The sequence below is a fragment of the Ranitomeya imitator genome, chromosome 4 (assembly GCF_032444005.1).
Source record: "Ranitomeya imitator isolate aRanImi1 chromosome 4, aRanImi1.pri, whole genome shotgun sequence".
Lineage (NCBI taxonomy): Eukaryota > Metazoa > Chordata > Amphibia > Anura > Dendrobatidae > Ranitomeya > Ranitomeya imitator.
Genome location: NC_091285.1, coordinates 139,434,019 through 139,454,192, shown reverse-complemented (window position 1 = coordinate 139,454,192; position 20,174 = coordinate 139,434,019). Strand labels below are relative to the sequence as shown.

At 41.7% G+C, this 20,174-nt stretch overlaps 1 protein-coding gene across 2 annotated transcripts in view; it reads right to left on the bottom strand.

The window, feature by feature from the left end:
- Positions 1 to 20,174, bottom strand: part of PDLIM7 (PDZ and LIM domain 7) — a 135,426-nt gene that overhangs the window by 50,353 nt on the left and 64,899 nt on the right. For both annotated transcript variants that reach the window (XM_069763962.1, XM_069763963.1), the window contains exons 3-4: positions 14,056 to 14,207; positions 11,857 to 11,887 (exon numbers count right to left, since the gene is read on the bottom strand). In XM_069763962.1, coding sequence (XP_069620063.1) covers positions 11,857 to 11,887; positions 14,056 to 14,207 — 183 coding nt within the window. The remainder of the gene's footprint in view (positions 1 to 11,856; positions 11,888 to 14,055; positions 14,208 to 20,174) is intronic.

The window sequence follows — 20,174 nt, the reverse complement described above, 5'->3', positions numbered from 1 at the left end:
TCCAGCAGTGAAGTTAAGTGAGTTTACCATGAAAGTAAGTAATCCGCTATCCATAGCATGGGGATAACTTACTGACTGCTGGGGGTCCAACTGCTGTGCTCTCAGCAACTGGGTCTGAATGGAGTGAAAGTGGAGCATGCACACCTTCACTCCATTCATTCTTTCTGTAGGGGCTTCCAGATTAATCCAAGCGCTGTACTCAACGATCTCTGGAAGACCCATATAGTCACTGGGTCAGATATGTGCATGCTTGAACTCCACTCCATTCAAAGAACAAGATTGGCCTCCATTGCTAGTTTTTGAAAGTTCCCCCTCAAGCAATGACCTTTACTAGTTCCATGTGAAACTTAAATGTAAACTGTACTTTAAAAAAAACTTGCATAATTCAATACTATAGGTGAATATAAGAAAGTTTTACAAATATCTTATGAAGTAACAATTTGCTTCTTTCTCCTCCACTCCCTACACCCGGAATTTTTCATCTACTCTGAAAAAAACAGCTACAATCAATTTTGGTCGAAGTCAGGAAGTGACAAGTTACACCTCCTATTAAACTCAATGGAGAGAGGAGGAGGAGGGAGGAGCAAAGTGAAAAAACAGGCAGAGAGAGACACAGAAAGATTGTGCTCTTCAACAAGTCTTTTGCCTCACCCCAGGACTGGATTCATATCCTGACAGATCACTTCTGTTCTATCATTTCTTCAACTGCTGCTACTTCTGTCTATGTGCATACTAAGCAACGAAAAGCCGGAATCCACCTCTGTGTAGTGCTGTGCATAGAAGTTATCAGAGTAGCAAGTCTCCACTCACCAGCTCAGAGTCAATGGCAAATTAACAGACAGAACCTTCCGAAATTGTGTTGCTTATCATGTACACACAAATGAAGATTCATTCTGTAAAATTACTTTGACAGCATATTTCCAGTGTAACTTTACAACTCATTCAACGAGTTGCATTAAAAAAGAAAAATACAACTAAACAGCCAAGTCCGTCCTCTTACAAGTGTAGAAATAACATCACAAAGAGCTGAACAGTGGTTACTCCAGTCCAAACCATACCCAAAAATTCATACTGACCCCATATTTGACCCTTTATTCATAATACAGCAGACCCCTAAATTGGTAATACCCCTAAATCGTAAGACTACAACCCCTAAGTTTTCATACCCCTAAATTATCAGACCACAAGCCAGGCCCTAAAATTCATTCAGATCCCAGATCTAATCACTAAAAGGATTCAGAACCCACACCACAACCTTAGTTCACTTCTACACCCACACTTTAGGAAATTGTGTGCTTGTCCAGGTGGACTGGGCCTCCTCGAAACTGCAAGCCCCATAGCCGCCCTAAATTAGCAGGGTGTGTCATCCTCAATAAAGTTCTGTTCCACAGTGGAACCATGAACAGATTCTTCTACAGAGTTACTATAGAAAAAGTTGAATTTCAGAAACGACACAAGCCACTATATCTATAGTGTGACACAGTGCATATCAGCATCAGGCGAAATGCAATAGATTAGTGATCACTGGTTCTGCACGGCACTCATTCTTAGCAAATAGAGAGTTTACTAAATTTCTCTATAAGGAATTCCCTGCAAGTAAATAACATCAGAAGATATAATGTAGTACTATTATTCAACAGGATTAATATTTTGCAAGGCAGAACGAATATGGAGAGATCAGATTTATTGAACAGGCGCCATTATTTATAACAGTACCATGCAAAGGTTTGGATTTGCTACTGTGCATCAAGATCACTATTTGTAGCAGAAATGAGTTACTCTATATGTCATGCATTAATTTTCAGTGTGGCAGTCATCATGTCATGTTCATCACTGAACCCTACACTGCAGTTTTGCTGATGTCAGGTATTCTAGCTAAGGGTAACATTCAATTTGTAGTGTTACGCTGCTAAATTTCCGCATGAACACCGCACCTCACCTCATTTGCATTTTTGCATGCCCTTTGACAGCATACAGTTTTGTCTATCCTTGATATGTTGATTAGATGTGCAAAGATATAGATAGATAGATAGACAGATATATATCTGTGAGATATAGAATTAGTGCCTTGTGTGTAGTTCACTGTACATGTATTAACCTAATAAAGAAATAAATAAAATAATGTGGGTTCCACTCTATTTTTGCCAATTCTGGCACTTTGCCTCACTCTTCCCGTTTGCACTGGTACGGTAGCAATGGGGATAATGGTAATTGGGGTTGATGTCAGCTGTAATTTGTCAAAAATCGCAGCTGGCATCAAGCCCTTGTGTTTGTAATGGAGAGGTGTCTATCAGACACCCCCGTTACTAACCAGATAATAAAAACACACGCAGAAAAAAAAACCCAATTTATTTGAATAAAGACTCCCCCACACCATCCCTCATTCACCAATTTATTGAAAAAAATCCCATGCAGGTCTAAAGTACTCCAGCAAATCCAAAGTAATCCTGAAAAGGATACCTGAAAAACAACCATATTAGGTAATAAATTAGTGAATGAGGGAGTGTATATTGTTTATATTTCTGTATTTTTATGTTTTTCAGATATCCTTAGTTGGACTACTTTGGATTCGGTGGATTACTTCAGGACTGCATTGGATTTTTTTTAATAAAGTGATAAACGAGGGGAAATCTTTATTCAATAGTGTTTTTTTTTCTGTGTGCGTACTTTTATTTTTTTACTTCCATGTTAGTAATGGAGGTGTTTAGTAGACACCTCTCCATTACTAAATTCAGGGCTTGATGGCAGCTGGAATCTTTGACACATCTAAGCATACCTGCAAGAGAAATTGACATGCTGCGGCACAGAAGACACTGCAGGAGTTTTTATACAGCATAAAAAAGAAGCACAGTGGGCATGAGATTTCAATTAATCCAATCCACTATGCTTCTACTGTACACAGGGCTGGGACGAGGGGCAGACACCTGTCTAAGGGGCTACCTCCTGCTTCCCTGAGGGGGGAGCACAATGAGGACAAAAAAATACCGTATCTCTATTTTGCATACTATAGTTTGGTTGTGGCTGTGGAGGATGAAGTGGTGGTGGAGCAGGATCAAAGTAGGCAGAGCCGGTTGCTAACACTTGTGCCCGCTATTAAAGAACATGAATATTCACTGCTCCCTGCGCTCATAATCCCACCCACCTTTTTGCACTGAAGCTGATGCTGAGGGACGGGTGGGACTATGGGAATGGAGAGCAGTAAATATTAATTTCCTTTAATAGCTGGCACAATGTTAGCCACAGCCACCGGCTTCCTTCAGAGGCTGAGCGATCACGTGTGCCAGCTATTAAAGAGAATGAATATTTACTGCTCTACACACCGATAATCCAGGGTGTGGGGAGCAGTGAATATTCCGGCAGCTGACGTCAGCGTGTGGGAGCACATGGCAGTGACGTCGCACGCTGCGCCGCTTACATGCTGCCGGCATCAGAACAGCAAGCTGTGTTACAAGGTAGCAGGGGGAATGTGGGTATCTTTTTTTTTTATGTGTGTGGTATAATGGTGGGCCCATATATACCAGAATGGTAGGGGCCATACATACTAGGATGTGGGATATATATACCAGGATGGTGGGCCATATATATCGGGACCGGGAAGCCATATATACCAGGATGGAGCACATATACATCAGAATGGTAAGCCACATATATCAGGATGGATGGCCATATATACCAGAATGGGGGTCCATATACAGGATATCAGTATGTGGGGTGATATATACCAGGATGGTGGGCCATACATACCAGGATGGTTAGCTATGTATACCATGATGGGGGGGCATCTATACCAGGACAGAAGACATTACCCCCCATGGTATAAGCTGTGGTTCATAAGGGCGGATGGTGTAGTGGTTGTAGCTGATAATGGCAGTGTGGTGGGTGTAGATCATTAACCCATTATCTACCAATGTCCTATTATTGGGACGCCTAATCTTTAGCTTCTAGCAACTAAGATTTTATAATTTTTATAATTAGGTCCAATTTTTGTGTTGTGTTTGTAAAATGAATGTTTACAAAATAGGAAATCATGTCATTATCATTTTTAATTGAATATTGGGACGCCCTTTTCTGAAAAATCTGTACTTGAAAAAAATTTACAAATTATGTTTCTGATTCATTAGGACCCAAATCATTAAAAATCTGTCATTTAAAAAAAAAAAAAATATATGAAAATTGCTAATTTGACAAGTAATGGGTTAAGGTGGACAGTGTGGAGGCCATATACTATAGGAGGCTTATTTAGGTCATAATATGGACAGATATGTTTAAGTTCAGGAGCATTTTAATAACAGTTATTTTTAAAGGGCACCGTGTGGGTATGTGCTGCATAAGACCGGAGAAGAGGGAATCTGGAGAGATGAGCTGTGGATGTGAAAAGTCATTATGGCGTCTGGACAAGATGGAGATGAAAAGAAAGAAAAGACTCAGATGAGATCACCTATAAGGTACCTGGATGTAAATGCTTACTTGATGATACTGACTTCATCTTATCAGTGCTGTGGTTTCTGTATGGTCCTTTACTTGGGTACTGAGAGTTCATTGGGGTTGGGGGAAGGTGCCATCATGTCAGCTTCATTTGCCTTGGGCACCAAAATACCTTTTTCTCGCCCTGACCGTACAGCGTTTTAGACCCATCGAAAATACGCTGCGTCCCGAACGCTAGCATTACTGATCGTAGCCTGACCAACTTGACACAGTTCAACCCATAGGCAAGAGAGGACATGACTGTGGAGACCATCACGGTAATTACCCCATCTAAGGGCAGGTGCAGACGACCGCAGTTTCTCTTATCTGAAAGAAATCGGGCTGATTATACAAATTTTGTATATGAGCACTTTTTGTTGTCTGTGTCTCTCACCCTGTCACAGTCTTGGATTTGGTGTTAATCAGCCAATATCAGCTTATGACAACCCTTATCTCCTTCTATCTTTTCCTGTTGTGTATATATGGTGGCCCAAATGAGACACTAGTCCAGGAGATTTAGGGACAGCCGATGTTGAGCGGGAGCGCCAATCTCGCTTTTTGTTATAGGGTGCCAACCTCCGCTGACAGGCAGTGTTTATTAGGTTACTGTGATAGGGTTTATATACATAGAGAGCACGGTTGTCTGTCTTGATGACTCTGGTTGTCTTTCATGGTTTTAAAGGTATAAATTAAAGAAAAATTGTATCTAGAATATCACTAAGATATAAGGTCATTTGATTTGTTTTCTTGATTATACAAATCAAACTCTGATCAGTGTGATCCAATTCGGCTCCGTTGAGAAGATGGAGAAAAAAAAATCTCCATCTTCTCCATTGTGTAGCAATTTTTTCATTGAACAAAAAAATTAGACATGTGCACGGATCCATAGAATAACATTAGTCTGAGTGCGATCTGATATTTTGACAGAAAATACGGCCATTTGCATGAGCTCTGGTTCTACATTAAATCCTGAGCTAAGAAACATATCTTTGTCCTTCTGAATGAGGAAACTTGCACCGGACAGGCTCTGACGACAGAAGATAATATTGTAAAGAGCTGACTACATTATTATTCCGGGGACGCTATCGGCCCAAGTCATTAAGACATTTTCTCAGGAATTCTGTCACAAACCTGCTCAAAACGTCAAACATTTTACACCTCCTTAACAAACGACATCAAGCACTCCTCCAGCACACTTACATTTGTTCGATGTCTCACATATTCTGTTATTCGGTCATCTTTTTACTGCTTTCTTTCTACAACTTGGTCGGTACAGTCGGCATCCTTTTTTACTGCTGCAGATGACATTGCTATTTGGCCAGTACTATTTAGGGACGCTACTAAACCAAGGCATCGCTTTCTCATTTTTCATGTGCATTTTCTCCTTTTTCTACCCTGGTTACATCTATTTATCTTCACTACATGACCATTAAAGCAAATCTTTATGTTTTGCCATTATAATGTATGTAATGCCTTTCACTTCACTGAAAAGACTTATTTCACGAAAAAGCTGTTTCTATAGCCATTTTTTTAAACTCAGAGTCAAACTTTAGAAATGCCGTGGGCTTAGCAGTCTTGTCCGCCATTTTGTGCAGTAACAGTGATTGAGGTTAAAAAGTTACCTGTATAATTGTATTTTTATGAAAAGAGCATAAAATCTTTAAAAAGAAATAGACTTCAGAAATGTCAAACCTTTGCATAGTACAGTATAAAATAAGTGTTGACATATTTAAACAGGCCGAAAACATTTCTCATTCACACAGAAAGATGTTCTGTGTGCATAGAACATCATTGTTTTAGGCAGCACATGTTCTGTTTACACAGGACAATGTGCTGCTGAATAAGCAAATGCATCCTAAAGGTACCGTTACACTAAACGACTTACCAGCAATCACGACCAGCGATACGACCTGGCCGTGATCGTTGGTAAGTCGTTGTGTGGTCGCTGGGGAGCGGTCACACAGACAGCCCTCTCCAGCGACCAACGATCAGGGGAACGACTTCGGCATCGTTGAAACTGTCTTCAACGATGCCGAAGTCCCCGGGTAACCAGGGTAAACATCGGGTTACTAAGTGCAGGGCCGCGCTTAGTAACCCGATATTTACCCTGGTTACAAGTGAACACATCGCTGGATCGGCGTCACACACGCCGATCCAGCGATAACAGCGGGTGATCAGCGACCAAAAAAAGGTCCTGATCATTCCCCAGCGACCAACGATCTCCCAGCAGGGGCCTGATCGTTGGTCGCTGTCACACATAACGAGATCGTTAGCGGGATCGTTGCTAAGTCACAAAAAGCGTGACGTTGCAACGATATCGTTAACGAAATCATTATGTCTGAAGGTACCTTAAGGGCTCATTCTCACTTGCGATGAAATCGGACGAACGCAATCCAATTAAAAATGTAATTACATTCTGACCAATGTAATTCTATCATGGTGTGTTCATCTGCTGTTTTTTCCCAGCTCGGATCGGATCACGATCATACTGGAAAAAAATAGCAGCATGATGCGATTGTAATCGGAAATCGAATCACATTTGGCAATAGAAATCAATGAGTGCGAGGGAAAAAAAAAAACGCAATTCGGCAATTCAGCAGTCGTGTACAGTTTAATCACAGAGTGACAGGTTAGAATAGAATAGAGACAGTATATACACATAGGACAGGTAGATATATAAATGTCAGTGACACGTTATATATATTATACTGTATATTAGACAGACAGAAGAAAAGCCGGCAATTCATCTGTCGTGTACAGTAAAATCACTGCTGGATCCCACAGGAAAGAATAGATAGGATATATGCACATAGAAAAAGGTATATATAAAGATGTCAGTGGCATATACAATTAGTACAGCGCGTGTTCTGCTTAGGCTACTTTCACATTTGCGTCAGTACTCACCCGTCACAAAGTGGCGGCGCGACGTACCAACGGAAGTTTGTCGTTTCACATTTCTGTCTGTAGTCCCTTGGAGGAAAGAGAGTGAGTGCGAGATTTCCTGCTGGGCATGCGCAGTCAGAGCACTGGATACAACGTACAGAAAAACGCTCCCTTGAACGTTTTTTGCAAAAGACGGGCCGTCACATTTCGCAGGATCCAGTGCCCGGCGGACAAAACGTGAGTGCATACGTCGCTAATACAAGTCTATGGGAAAATGCAGGATCCTGCAAATTTTTTTGCTGGAGCCTGCATTTTCAAAAATCGACGTATTGCGACGGCAGAGGAAAGACGGAAATGTGAAAGTAGACTACATGTATTTAATTATTAAACAATTTTTTTTCTGAAGAAAAATGGCTTGGGAATTGGCACATCTTATAGAAGCGTCTTTTCTGGCGTGGCTGAGAGCTGGGGGGTGCAATATCCATTGCCCCTACGTAGGCTGTTAATATCAGGCCGCAGCTGTCTGCCTAGCCTCTGCTGGTTTTTAATTATAGGGGTACCCTATGTCATTTTTTTGGGGTTCCCCATTTTAATAGCCAGTAAAGGCTAAGTATACAGCTGTGAGCTGATATTAATAACCTGGGAAGCTCCATGGGTATTACCGCCTTCCCAGGCTATAAACATCTGCCCCCAGCAATGGCTTTCCCTCTTCTTGTTAAGAAAATTACGCGGGAGCCCACGCCATGTTTTTCAGATAAATAATCTTTTATTAATTAAATGCATGCACAGTTAAGGTACCGTTACGCTAAACGATTTACCAACGATCACGACCAGCGATACGACCTGGCCGTGATCGTTGGTAAGTCGTTGTGTGGTCGCTGGAGAGCTGTCACACAGACAGCTCTCCAGCGACCAACGATGCCGAAGTCCCCGGGTAACCAGGGTAAACATCGGGTTACTAAGCGCAGGGCCGCGCTTAGTAACCCGATGTTTACCCTGGTTACCATTGTAAATGTAAAAAAAAAAAAACACTACATACTCACATTCCGGTGTCACGTCCCCCGCCGTCATCTTCCCGCACTGACTGTGTCAGCGCCGGCCGGCCGTAAAGCAGAGCACAGCGGTGACGTCACCGCTGTGCTTTACGGCCGGCGCTCACAGTCAGTGCGGGAAGCTGAAGGCAGGGGACGTGACAGATCAGATGCTGGGTGTTAAAAAAAAAAAAAAATCGGATTGTGCTCGCATGAAAAACGCATGACACTTACATTACACTTGTCCGACTTTGCAGGAACAAAATTGGACCAATTTTAAAATTGCTAGCCTGACTCCAGCCTAACACTGGCTATCTGCACATGCGATCTTTTGCCTTTGGTCTAGTAAGATTCTATCTGCATCGGTAACAAATGCCAGATGAAAGGTAATGATGAACATTAAGTGAAAATAGGGCGAACCCACAACTATCATCAGGAACAACCTATATGAAGTGAAAAGGGTGCCCAGATTATGCCTGGACAAAAGATATCTGGGAAATGAGAATTACCATGGGCATGGTGAGTTTCAACACTCCTGATCCTTTGTTTCTGCGAGTGGAAACAAGTCCCTACATGAGCAGCCTGGCAGTAGGTTTTATACCTTGCCCACTGAAAATATATGTATGCTCAGTCAAGCTGAGAGTGCAGAAACATGGAGGAGTCTAGATGAATTGCTGTTGGCCATATAATAGTTTGCCAGACAGCTATCCATATTAAGTTAGTATTTTGACTACCATATTTTATAAGTTTTATGCATATTTTCCAACCTTAGGCTTTATAAACATGAATGCTTATTGGATGAGGCAGATCAGGTGATGTGTTATTTATGTAACGAGTCAGTGTGGCCTTTATCAAGGTGTGCAGAATTATTAGGCCGCGGACACATGGCTGTTGATTCTCTCATGTGAGTCAATTATGCCGATTATGCGAATGACACTTGGCTCAAACTCTCACAGAGCCGAGTGTCATCTTAGGGTACCGTCACACAGTGGCATTTTGATCGCTACGACGGCACGATTTGTGACGTTCCAGCGATATATCCGTGACGTTCCAGCGATCTCGCTGTGTCTGACACGCTCCTGCGATCAGGGACCCCGCTGAGAATCGTACGTCGTAGCAGATCGTTTGAAACTTTCTTTCGTCGTCTAGTGTCCCGCTGTGGCGGCATGATCGCATGGTGTAACAAAGGTGTGCACGATATTGTATACGATGTGCGCATAGTAACCAACGGCTTCTACATCGCACATACGTCATGAAATTATCGCTCCAGCGTCGTACATTGCAAAGTGTGACAGCAGTCTACGACGCTGGAGCGATATTGTTACGATGCTGGAGCGTCACGGATCGTGCCGTCGTAGCGATCAAAATGCCACTGTGTGACGGTACCCTTAGTGTGATCCGATTCTCTCGCATGACAGAATCACAGGTGCGGAGGAGACAGAGAAAGTCATTTACTAACCAGTTGTTAGAAGACACTTTCTTCAAGCGGTGGTATAAGATAACATCTGCATCTTTCAAGAAAACCGATTTTTTTTTGCAGGACATGCTCCATCGTGTGCATCGAAGTCTTCACTGCCTGGCTAGCCAATAAAGGCCTTAATGATGATGGAATAATGACTTGGCCACTTCCTCACATTGAGAACTTGTGGGCCCTTATTAAACTGGAGATTGACAGTGATGGAGAACAGTCGCCTTTCTGCACAGTGTTTGGTTGGTTGTGGTGGTACATTCGCCTCTCCGCACAGTGTTTGGTCGGTTGTGGTCGGTGCAGTCGACTCTCTGCACAGTGTTTGGTCGGCTGTGGTCGGTGCAGTTTCCTCTCTGCACAGTGCTTGGTCGGTTGTGGTCAGTGCAGTCACCTCTCCGCACAGTGTTTGGTTGGTTGTGGTTGGTGAGGTCGCCTCTCCACACAGTGGTTGGTTGTGGTCGGTGAGGTCGCCTCTCCACACAGTGGTTGGTTGTGGTCGGTGAGGTCGCCTCTCCGCAGTGTTTGGTCGGCTGTGGTCGGTGCAGTCGCCTCTCTGCACAGTGCTTGGTCGGTTGTGGTCGGTGCAGTCACCTCTCCGCACAGTGTTTGGTTGGTTGTGGTTGGTGAGGTCGCCTCTCCACACAGTGGTCAGTTGTGGTCGGTGCAGTCGCCTCTCCGCACAGTGTTTGGTTGGTTGTGGTCAGTGCTCACCAAATAGTGGATTGTCAACAGATTAAGAAACTGACAAGACTCCATGGATGCAAGGATAACGACTGTCATTGCAAAAAAATAGATTGGCCACAAAAACATTTGGGGGATATGTCATAAATATATTTTGTACATTTTGAGTATTTTGGGTATTATTCTCCCTTTACCCAATGAAAATAAACAACTGAGATGGGAAAATGTCATTTAGTCCACCTATATGGTGCCTGGCCTGTGGTGGTTTAGTGGCAATTTTTGGGACTAGTTGGGTTTTCATTAATAAGCAGCATGCTAAGAATAAGGTGTTTTTTACAAACATTTTTTTTCCTCCAAAACACCAAAAAAAGTGCTTGTACAAAATTACGGAAATTTAGAAAAACCCACTATATGCATATGAAGAAATATAAATACTAGGTCACTGCTAAAAAAAATAGCTATTCTCAATTGAGTAAGCAAGAAAATAGGAGCTTTCCTTTAAATTGTGTCCAAGAACAGGAAAGTTTTATCCATTTAGCACAACAACCTGATATAAAAGAACAGGTGATTTTTTGATGACACATTTCCTTTAAGTGGCATTTAGAAGCACTGTTTTTTTCCCCATTAATCATTATGTATGGATGATAATTGCACCCACACATAAATGCTTTAACACCAATGACTCAGAACAGAACAGAAGCATATTGCTGCTTGATTGGGTGATGTGGTGCAGCTATGAATGCTTGGAATGATTATATACAATACATATATATGTACCAATCAATGTGTTATTTCTATCAGACATAATGACGCACCGGCTTCTTAGTAGAGCACTCTTTGTGAAAGCCTTGAAATCTGTTTCTCTATCTCTACTTGTAATAGCACTCACAAACTAGGTTAGGGCTAAGTGATGGCACAGTTACATGGAAGTGATAATTCATCTTCCTCAAGTAACACGTTCCCATGAGATCACCAGATTCCTGCCGCTTAGAATATGACAGCCCCTGTTTACCCTGCGGGGCACAGACATCTCCAGGAAGGCGGGAGAAGAGAGAAAGCAGGCACTGTGCGATGAGAGAGGGGATCGGGAGGTTGGTGGCAAGGAAGGAGACCGGCTCCAAGTGCAATGGTGGAAAATGTTATTGCTTAGATTAGAAGATTAAAGCAGATACATCGAATTTCCAGTCAAACGAAGAAAGCGAGAATAGATGAAAAAAAGATCAAGTACAAGTTGTTAAAAATAACTAGACGGTTCCCCACCTTCTCACAGTCATACAGACAACACCCACACACCATTCATATTCTTATGTACTGATGTAAGACATTTACCTTTGGCTGACTACTCAGTCCCATGGAGAATCTAAAGAGAGAAAAACAAAGGTGTCATTTTACATTTTTTTACTGTCAGTATATATATATATATATATATATATATATATATACACATATATGCTAGCCACCTTAGGGAGAGACCCTATATATGTATATATGTATCGCTTGCTCACCGAGCCCCACTCCATACAGCCAACCAATTCCAGCCCTGTGCTGATGAAGACCTAAAGCCCGAAATACGTGTCCACAGGTAGGAATTGGTTGGCTGTGTAAATTTAGAAACTAATCCGCAGCATTGCACGCTTGGCGGTTCCAAGCGCTGTGGATTAGACTTGGGTGGAAAGAGATGATTTTCATAGCTCCGCCTACTGCAAAGGATTCTGGGTAAACCTGCTATTCTTTGTATTATGCTGCTTGCAAGTACTTTCTGTTTCAGGAAAGCATCATATATATATATATATATTACACACACAGCCACAAACTATAATAAAATGTATTTTATTTTGATTTTATGTCATAAGATATATGAACAAAGTATAAAGTACTTGTGAAGTGTAAGAGGAAATGACACGTGGCTTTCTAAATATTGTAAAAATGTAAATCTGAAAACTGTGACATGCATTTATATACAGCCCCCAGAGTCCATACTTTGTAAGACCACCTTGGCAGCAATTACTGCTGCAAGTCTTTTGGGGAATGTCTCTACCAACTTTGCACATCTAAAGGATGACATTTTTGGGCATTCTTCCTTGCAGACTAGCTCTAGCTGTTAGATTGGATGGAGACGTCTGTGGACAGCAATTTTCAAATCTTGCCACAGATTCTCAATGGAATTTAGGTCTGGACTTTGACTGGGCCACTTAAACCCATGAAAATGCTTTGTTCTGAATCATTTCATTGTAGCTCTGGCAGTATGTTTAGGGTCGTTGTCCTGCTTGAAACTGAACCTACACCCCGGTCTCCAGTCTATTGTAGACTAATAGTTTTTCCTCCAGATTGCCTTGTATTTAGTCCCATACATCAACTCTGACCAGCCTCCATGCTGAAGAAAAGCCTATCTACAACATGATGCTGCCACCACCATGTCTGACTGTGGGGATGGCGTTTTCATAGTGAAGTGCAGTTAGTTTTCTGCTATACATAGCGTTTTGCATTTAGCCTGAAACATTCTGATCAACGCACCCTCTTCCACATGCTAGTTGTGTCCCCTACCTAGTTCTTTGCAAACTACACTTCTTATGGATTCCTTTCAAAAATGGCTTCCTTCTTGCCACTCTTCCATAAAGGCCAGATTTGTGGAGTCTATGACTAATAGTTGTCCTGTGGACAGATTCTCCTACCTGAGCTGTGGATCTCTGCAGCTCCTCCAGAGTGAGCATGGGCATTTTGGCTGCTTCTATAATTAGTGCTCTCCTTGCTTAGGATGTCAATTTAGATGGAAGGCCAATCCTTCATAGGTTTGCAGTTGTGCCACACTCTTTCAATTTTTTGGATTATGAATTGAACAGTGCTCTGCTATATGTTCAGTTTCCATTTTTTGGATTATGAATTGAACAGTGCTCTGCTAGATGTTCAGAGTTTGGACTATTTTGTTTTAATATAACCTAACCCTGCTTTACTCTTCTCCACCTTTATCTCTGGCCTACTGTCTTCTTTGGTTTTCATGATGCTGTTTGATCCCTAATGTTCTCACACAAACCTCTGAGGCCTTCAGAGAACAGCTGTAGTTAAACATAGAAGAAATTACACATAGGTGGACTCTATTTACTAACTATGTGACTTCTATAGACCTATAGACAATTGGTCACTCAGAATTTTATTTAGGGGTATGAGACTACAGGGGGCTGAATACAAATGGAAATTAGAAATCCATGTATAATGTACTTTGCTCTTACATATTCTTGCTACTTTGCGTTGGTATGTCACATAAAATCCCCCAGTAAAATACATTTACATTTGTGGTTGTAACATGAAAAAATGTGGAAAAGTTCATGGGGTATGAATACTTTTTCAAGGCACTGTATATATCTGGATGCTACAGCTACAAAAATAACATGATAGCTTACCGAGTGAATTGTAAGTAGACATACAATGATATCTACACTAAGTAGGCCTCTGACTTTTTACACCTGATAGACCCAGCATGTACCTCCTATGATTATGGCTAGGGGTGAGCTGAGGAGCTCCATTTCTTACCTGCTCAGAGCCAGGCCAAGATTATTGCTGCAGGCTCGGATCTTGTTCTGGGCTTCAATGTGGGTCATATTTGAGGTGCTCTCACCGTCAATCTGAAGCAACCAGTCCCCGACATTCACTCCAGCCAGCTCAGCTTTACCCGCTGGAGTCAGCTGTAATAGAATTTGGACCGGTTACTTTTAGACATGAGAATTATTTACAATAATATCTATTAAGTTACGTAAGTTTAGCTTAGCCTTTTACTGGGTCTAGACTTCCTACCACCATAATTCTGGCGATCACCTGATCAGCAAGATAAAGGCCCATTTAGAGGAGATACTAATTGGGCAACAAGCATTTGCAGGAGAACTCGTTTCCAAATATCGGCCTGTCTGAGGCCTCATGCAGTCGTCTCTTGGTCGGATAACAATGCACGGATTGGCAATGGGCCTACTGACCCAAGTGTGACTGCCTCAAAGAAGTATATGAAGTGGTCATGCTCCTGCCGGGAGACCACAGCCAGTCCGTGCATTGGAGTAGTCCATGATCAGACAGAGATCCACTGACATCTGCACGAGCTCTAAGCAGGCCATGAAACAATCCACAAGTGAATGAGATGATTTCCAAACTAGCTTTAAAATCAAGGTGATCACCTGCTCAATTGTCGGATGGCTACGGACCCATTTAGAAGTTCCTAGAAACACCTATTCTCAATTATCAGTTTGTCTAAATGGACTCTTCACTGCTGAGTGTATCCCTTGGTCTCCACATCAGCCCTGTCAATTGAAATTGCTGATGCTTTTAGGCCGGGTGCACATGAGCTTATTTCACAATCTGACTACATACGGTCAGTCCAAGCATTGCAGTCTGTGTATGGACCATGAAATACGCTCATGTGAACCTGGACTTATAGTGACATCCTGGACTCTCAGGTCTTCCTTATACATTGATTTATACGCATATACAATAAATACCTAATAACAAATATAATAGCATCTAGTGTGACAACGTAAAAATGCCAAATACAATGTAATAAAAGATGAAAATAAGAATGCTCTACAGGGGTTGTACCATGATTAAATAATATTATTAAATAATTAATCATTCTGATAAGATCAGGCAAACTATAACACATTTTGTTTATTAAATCCGTTTAAACAATTCTCTTGTGTCTTGATGTTGCAGTTGCATACTTGTTATTGCACCCCTTGGTGCTCATGTTATTGCCTCTCAGAGCATCTAATGTTATTAGTCCTCGTCCTCTCTGAAGAGACAATTTGCATATTTCCCAGAGGAGCATTGCGGCTTTAAGTCTCCTCATCTCGACATGCTTAACATGTCACTCTCCGCAAGGAGAAACGTTATTTAATAGAATAAATACCGTACATTGTATCCATGGGACAACCAATACAATTATACATGATTTACTGACGTAAACAAAAAACTGTTTTTACTGGATAAAAATCAGAATGCAGATAAAAAAAAATATTTATTTGGTATTTAGAAACGATTGCAAGAAGCTATACAAAATTAAGATGTCATGACATTTAAAGTGTTTTCAAAAGTACCATAAAGTAATGACATCAAAACATGTTATGTTGTTTAACATTTCAATGTTAAAATCTATTAAAGTCGGATTATATGAAACAAAATATATAAAAAAATAATAAACTGGAATGTAGACCTCACACAGTCAACGCCACGGAAAAAATGCTGAAATCCTCGGAATTGGGTGAGGCAAAACAGGAAAATACCATGCTGCCTCCTAAGTTGGTTTTATTAATTATTTATTTCAGCAAGAAATGTTCAATGAGCAATATATAGGTATATACAGTTGTGTGAATACGTTTTTGCCCCTTCCTGATCTCTTATTCTTTTGCATGTTTGTCACATTTAAAGGGAACCTGTCAGCAGGATTGTGCACAGTAACCTACAGACAGTGTCAGGTCGGCACCATTATACTGATTACAGTGATACCTGGGTGACGAAATCCGTCTTGTGGTTGTTGTGTAATCTCTATTTTCAGTTATGAGTTAATGATATGCTCGTGCTCCGGGGGGCCTGTGGGGGGTCTTCATGGTGCTCTGCTTAGGTAGTCATAATGCAGACTGTTGACAGGTTACTAATCCCTCACTGACCTGCCCCCTAGATTACATAAGGTCGGAATATCACTGTGTGGAAAAAAAAAAGTGACATTCATCAAAATGGCGCCCTCAGCTGCGCCTGAACAGTAGCATCTAATGCATCTGATGAGAATGTGAAGGCACCGCCAGCATCATTTTGCTAAAGGAAAAAAATGGCTCCATCAAGATGGTGCAGGCACCGGCGTCATTTTGATGAAGATCATTTTTTTTTCCTTTCTCCCCACAATACTATATGACTAAATCATAAATAAATATGCACATATTGGCCATTGTATCATGCTACGGTGCAAAGACAAAGATAACACAAGTAAACACAAAATGCAGTTTTTAAATGAAGGTCTTTATTATTAAGGGAAAATGAAATGCAAATCTACAGGGCCCTGTGTGAAAAAGTGATTGCCCCCTAAACCTAATAACTGGTTGCACTACCCTTAGCAGCAACAACTGCAATTAAGCGTTTGCAATAACTGGTAATCAGTCTTTTACAACGCTCAGGAGGAATATTGGCCCACTCATCTTTGCAGAATTGTTGTACTTCAGCAACTTTTTAAAGTCATGCCACAGTATCGCAATCTGATTAAGGTCAGGACTTTGACTAGGCCACTTCAAAGTCTTAATTTTGTTTTTCTTAAGCTTTTCAAAGGAGGACTTGCTGGTGTGTTTTGGATCATTGTCCTGATGCATAACCCACGTGTGCTACAGCTTGAGGTCACGAACAGATGGCCAGACATTCCCCTTCAGGATTTTTTGGTAGACAGCAGAAGAATTCATGGTTCCATTTACCACAGCAAGTCATCCAGGTCCTGAAGCAGCAAAGTAGACCCAGACCATCAGACCATCATACTACCACCACCATATTTTTCTGTTGGGACATACACCTTCCAAAAAGTTCAACTTTTGTTTCGTCAGTCCACCCAGTATTCTCCCAAAAGTCTTGGGGATCATCAAGATGTTTTCTGGTAAAACTGAGAGGAGCCTTTATGTTTTTATTGCTCCTCAGTGGGTTTTGTTTTTGAACTCTGCCATGCATGGCATTTTGCCCAGTCTCTCGCTTAGGGCTCATACTCACTTGCGCGAAACTCGGATCAGAGCGTGCGCCGCATAGGAATACATGCAGCCGCACGCTCCACTCCTCTGTGCTAGGTGCAGTGCCGGGTATTGCCGTGCGAGACTCGTCCGAGTCTCGCGCAAGTGAGTATGAGCCCTTATTGTGGAATCATGAACACTGACCTTAACTGAGGCAAGTGAGGCCTGCAGTTCTTTGGATGTTGTTGTGGGGTCTTTTGTGACCTCTTGGATGCGTCATCGCTGCGCTCTTAGGGTAATTTGGGGCATCCAGACACTCCTGGGAAGGTTCACCACTGTTCCATATTTTCATCATTTGTGGATAATGGCTCTCTGTGGTTTGTTGGAGTCCTAAAGCTTTAGAAATGGCTTTATTATGACCTTTCCCAGACTCATAGATCTCAATTACTGATATTTAGCTTTTGAAGATCTTTTTGTCTACTTCACTTTGTTAGGCAGTTCCTATTCAAGTGATTCCTTGATTGAGAACAGGTGAGGAAGAAATCAGGTCTGTGTGTGTCTAGGAAAATTGAACTCAATTTCCCAAAGATGTGATAAAACACAGCTCGTTTCCGTTTTAACCCCTTAACGACCAGGGGTATTTTTGGTTTTGCATTTTCATTTTTTGCTCCCCTGCTTCCCAGAGCCATAACTTTTTTATTTTTTTGTCAAATGGCCATGTGAATGCTTGTTTTTTTGCGGGACGAGTTGTATTTTTAAAGGCCATCGTTGGTTTTACCATGTCGTGTAACAGAACACGGGAAAAAACGTCAAGGTGCGGTGAAATTACAAAAAAAAAACTGCAATCCCACACTTGTTTATTGTTTGGCTTTTTTACTAGGTTCACTACATGCTAAAAGTGACCTGCCGTTATGATTCTCCAGGCCATTATGAGTTCATAGACACCAAATATGTCTAGGTTCTTTTTTATCTAAGTGGTGAAAAAGAATTCCAAACTTTGTAAAAAAAAATAATTTAAAAAAAGGTGCCATTTTCCAAGACCCGTAGTGTCTCCATTTTCCATCTGGGGCCTGGTGAGGGCTTATTTTTTGCGTGCCCAGCTGACGTTTTTATTGATACCATCTTGGTGCAGATATGTTCTTTTGATCACCCATTATTGCAATTGTATTTTATTGCAATGTTGCAGCGACCAAAAAACTTAATTCTGGTGTTTTGATTTTTTTCTCACTACGCCGTTTACCGATTTGATTCTTTTTTATATGGATTGGGCGATTTTTTAAAGCGGCGATACCAAATATGTGTATATTTGATTTTTTTTATATATTTCTTTTTATTGTTTTATTTTGAATGGGGCGAAGGGGGGTGATTTGAACTTTTATATTTTTTTATTTTTTAAATACGTTTTTTATTTACTTTTTGCATGCTTTAATAGTCTCCATGGGAGACTAGAAGCAGCACTTGTCCGATCGGCTCTGCTACAGTCCTGCTCTACGTAGCAGAAATGCTCACTTGCTATCAGCGCCGACCACTAGGTGGCACTCATAGCGATCCAGCAATGACAACCACAGGGGTCTTCTCCTGACCCCGGATTGTCATGCCAACCCATCGCGATCATGTTACACGGGCGCCGATGGGAGGAGGGAATGACGCCCTTCCTGCATATGCATGTTAAATGCCGTTGTCAGTGTTTGACATTTAACATGCTATCAGCAGCGGGTGAATCGTGATTTCACCAGCGGCAGCTCCGGGCACATGTCAGCTGATTAGATCAGCTGTCATGTCCCGGAAAAGGTGCAGGCTCATCGGCGGAGCCTGCACCAAATGGGGGGAGGCGTCCAATGATGGACTGTGTCCATCATTGGACATTAAGGGATTAAGGTGACGGGAGGTAGGGGTGCAATCACTTTATCACACAGGGCCCTGTAGGTTTGGATTCCTTTTTCGCATTATAGTAAACATCTTAATTTATAAACTGCATTTTGTGATAACTTGTGTTATCATTGACTAATATTTAAATTTGTTTGGTGATCTGAAACATTTAAGTGTTATGTAAAGCAGTTAACACAAGAGAAGATAGTATTCTGCTACAGATGGATCTGGATAAGTTGGAAACTTGGGCTGAAAGGTGGCAGATGAGGTTTAACAATGATAAATGTAAGGTTATACACATGGGAAGAGGGAATCAATATCACCATTACACACTGAACGGGAAACCACTGGGTAAATCTGACAGGGAGAAGGACTTGGGGATCATAGTTAATGATAAACTTACCTGGAGCAGCCAGTGCCAGGCAGCAGCTGCCAAGGCAAACAGGATCATGGGGTGCATTAAAAGAGGTCTGGATACACATGATGAGAGCATTATACTGCCTCTGTACAAATCCCTAGTTAGACCGCACATGGAGTACTGTGTCCAGTTTTGGGCACCGGTGCTCAGGAAGGATATAATGGAACTAGAGAGAGTACAAAGGAGGGCAACAAAATTAATAAAGGGGATGGGAGAACTACAATACCCAGATAGATTAGCGAAATTAGGATTATTTAGTCTAGAAAAAAGACGACTGAGGGGCGATCTAATAACCATGTATAAGTATATAAGGGGACAATACAAATATCTCGCTGAGGATCTGTTTATACCAAGGAAGGTGACGGGCACAAGGGGGCATTCTTTGCGTCTGGAGGAGAGAAGGTTTTTCCACCAACATAGAAGAGGATTCTTTACTGTTAGGGCAGTGAGAATCTGGAATTGCTTGCCTGAGGAGGTGGTGATGGCGAACTCAGTCGAGGGGTTCAAGAGAGGCCTGGATGTCTTCCTGGAGCAGAACAATATTGTATCATACAATTATTAGGTTCTGTAGAAGGACGTAGATCTGGGTATTTATTATAATGGAATATAGGCTGAACTGGATGGACAAATGTCTTTTTTCGGCCTTACTAACTATGTTACTATGTTACTATGTATGTAAGTGT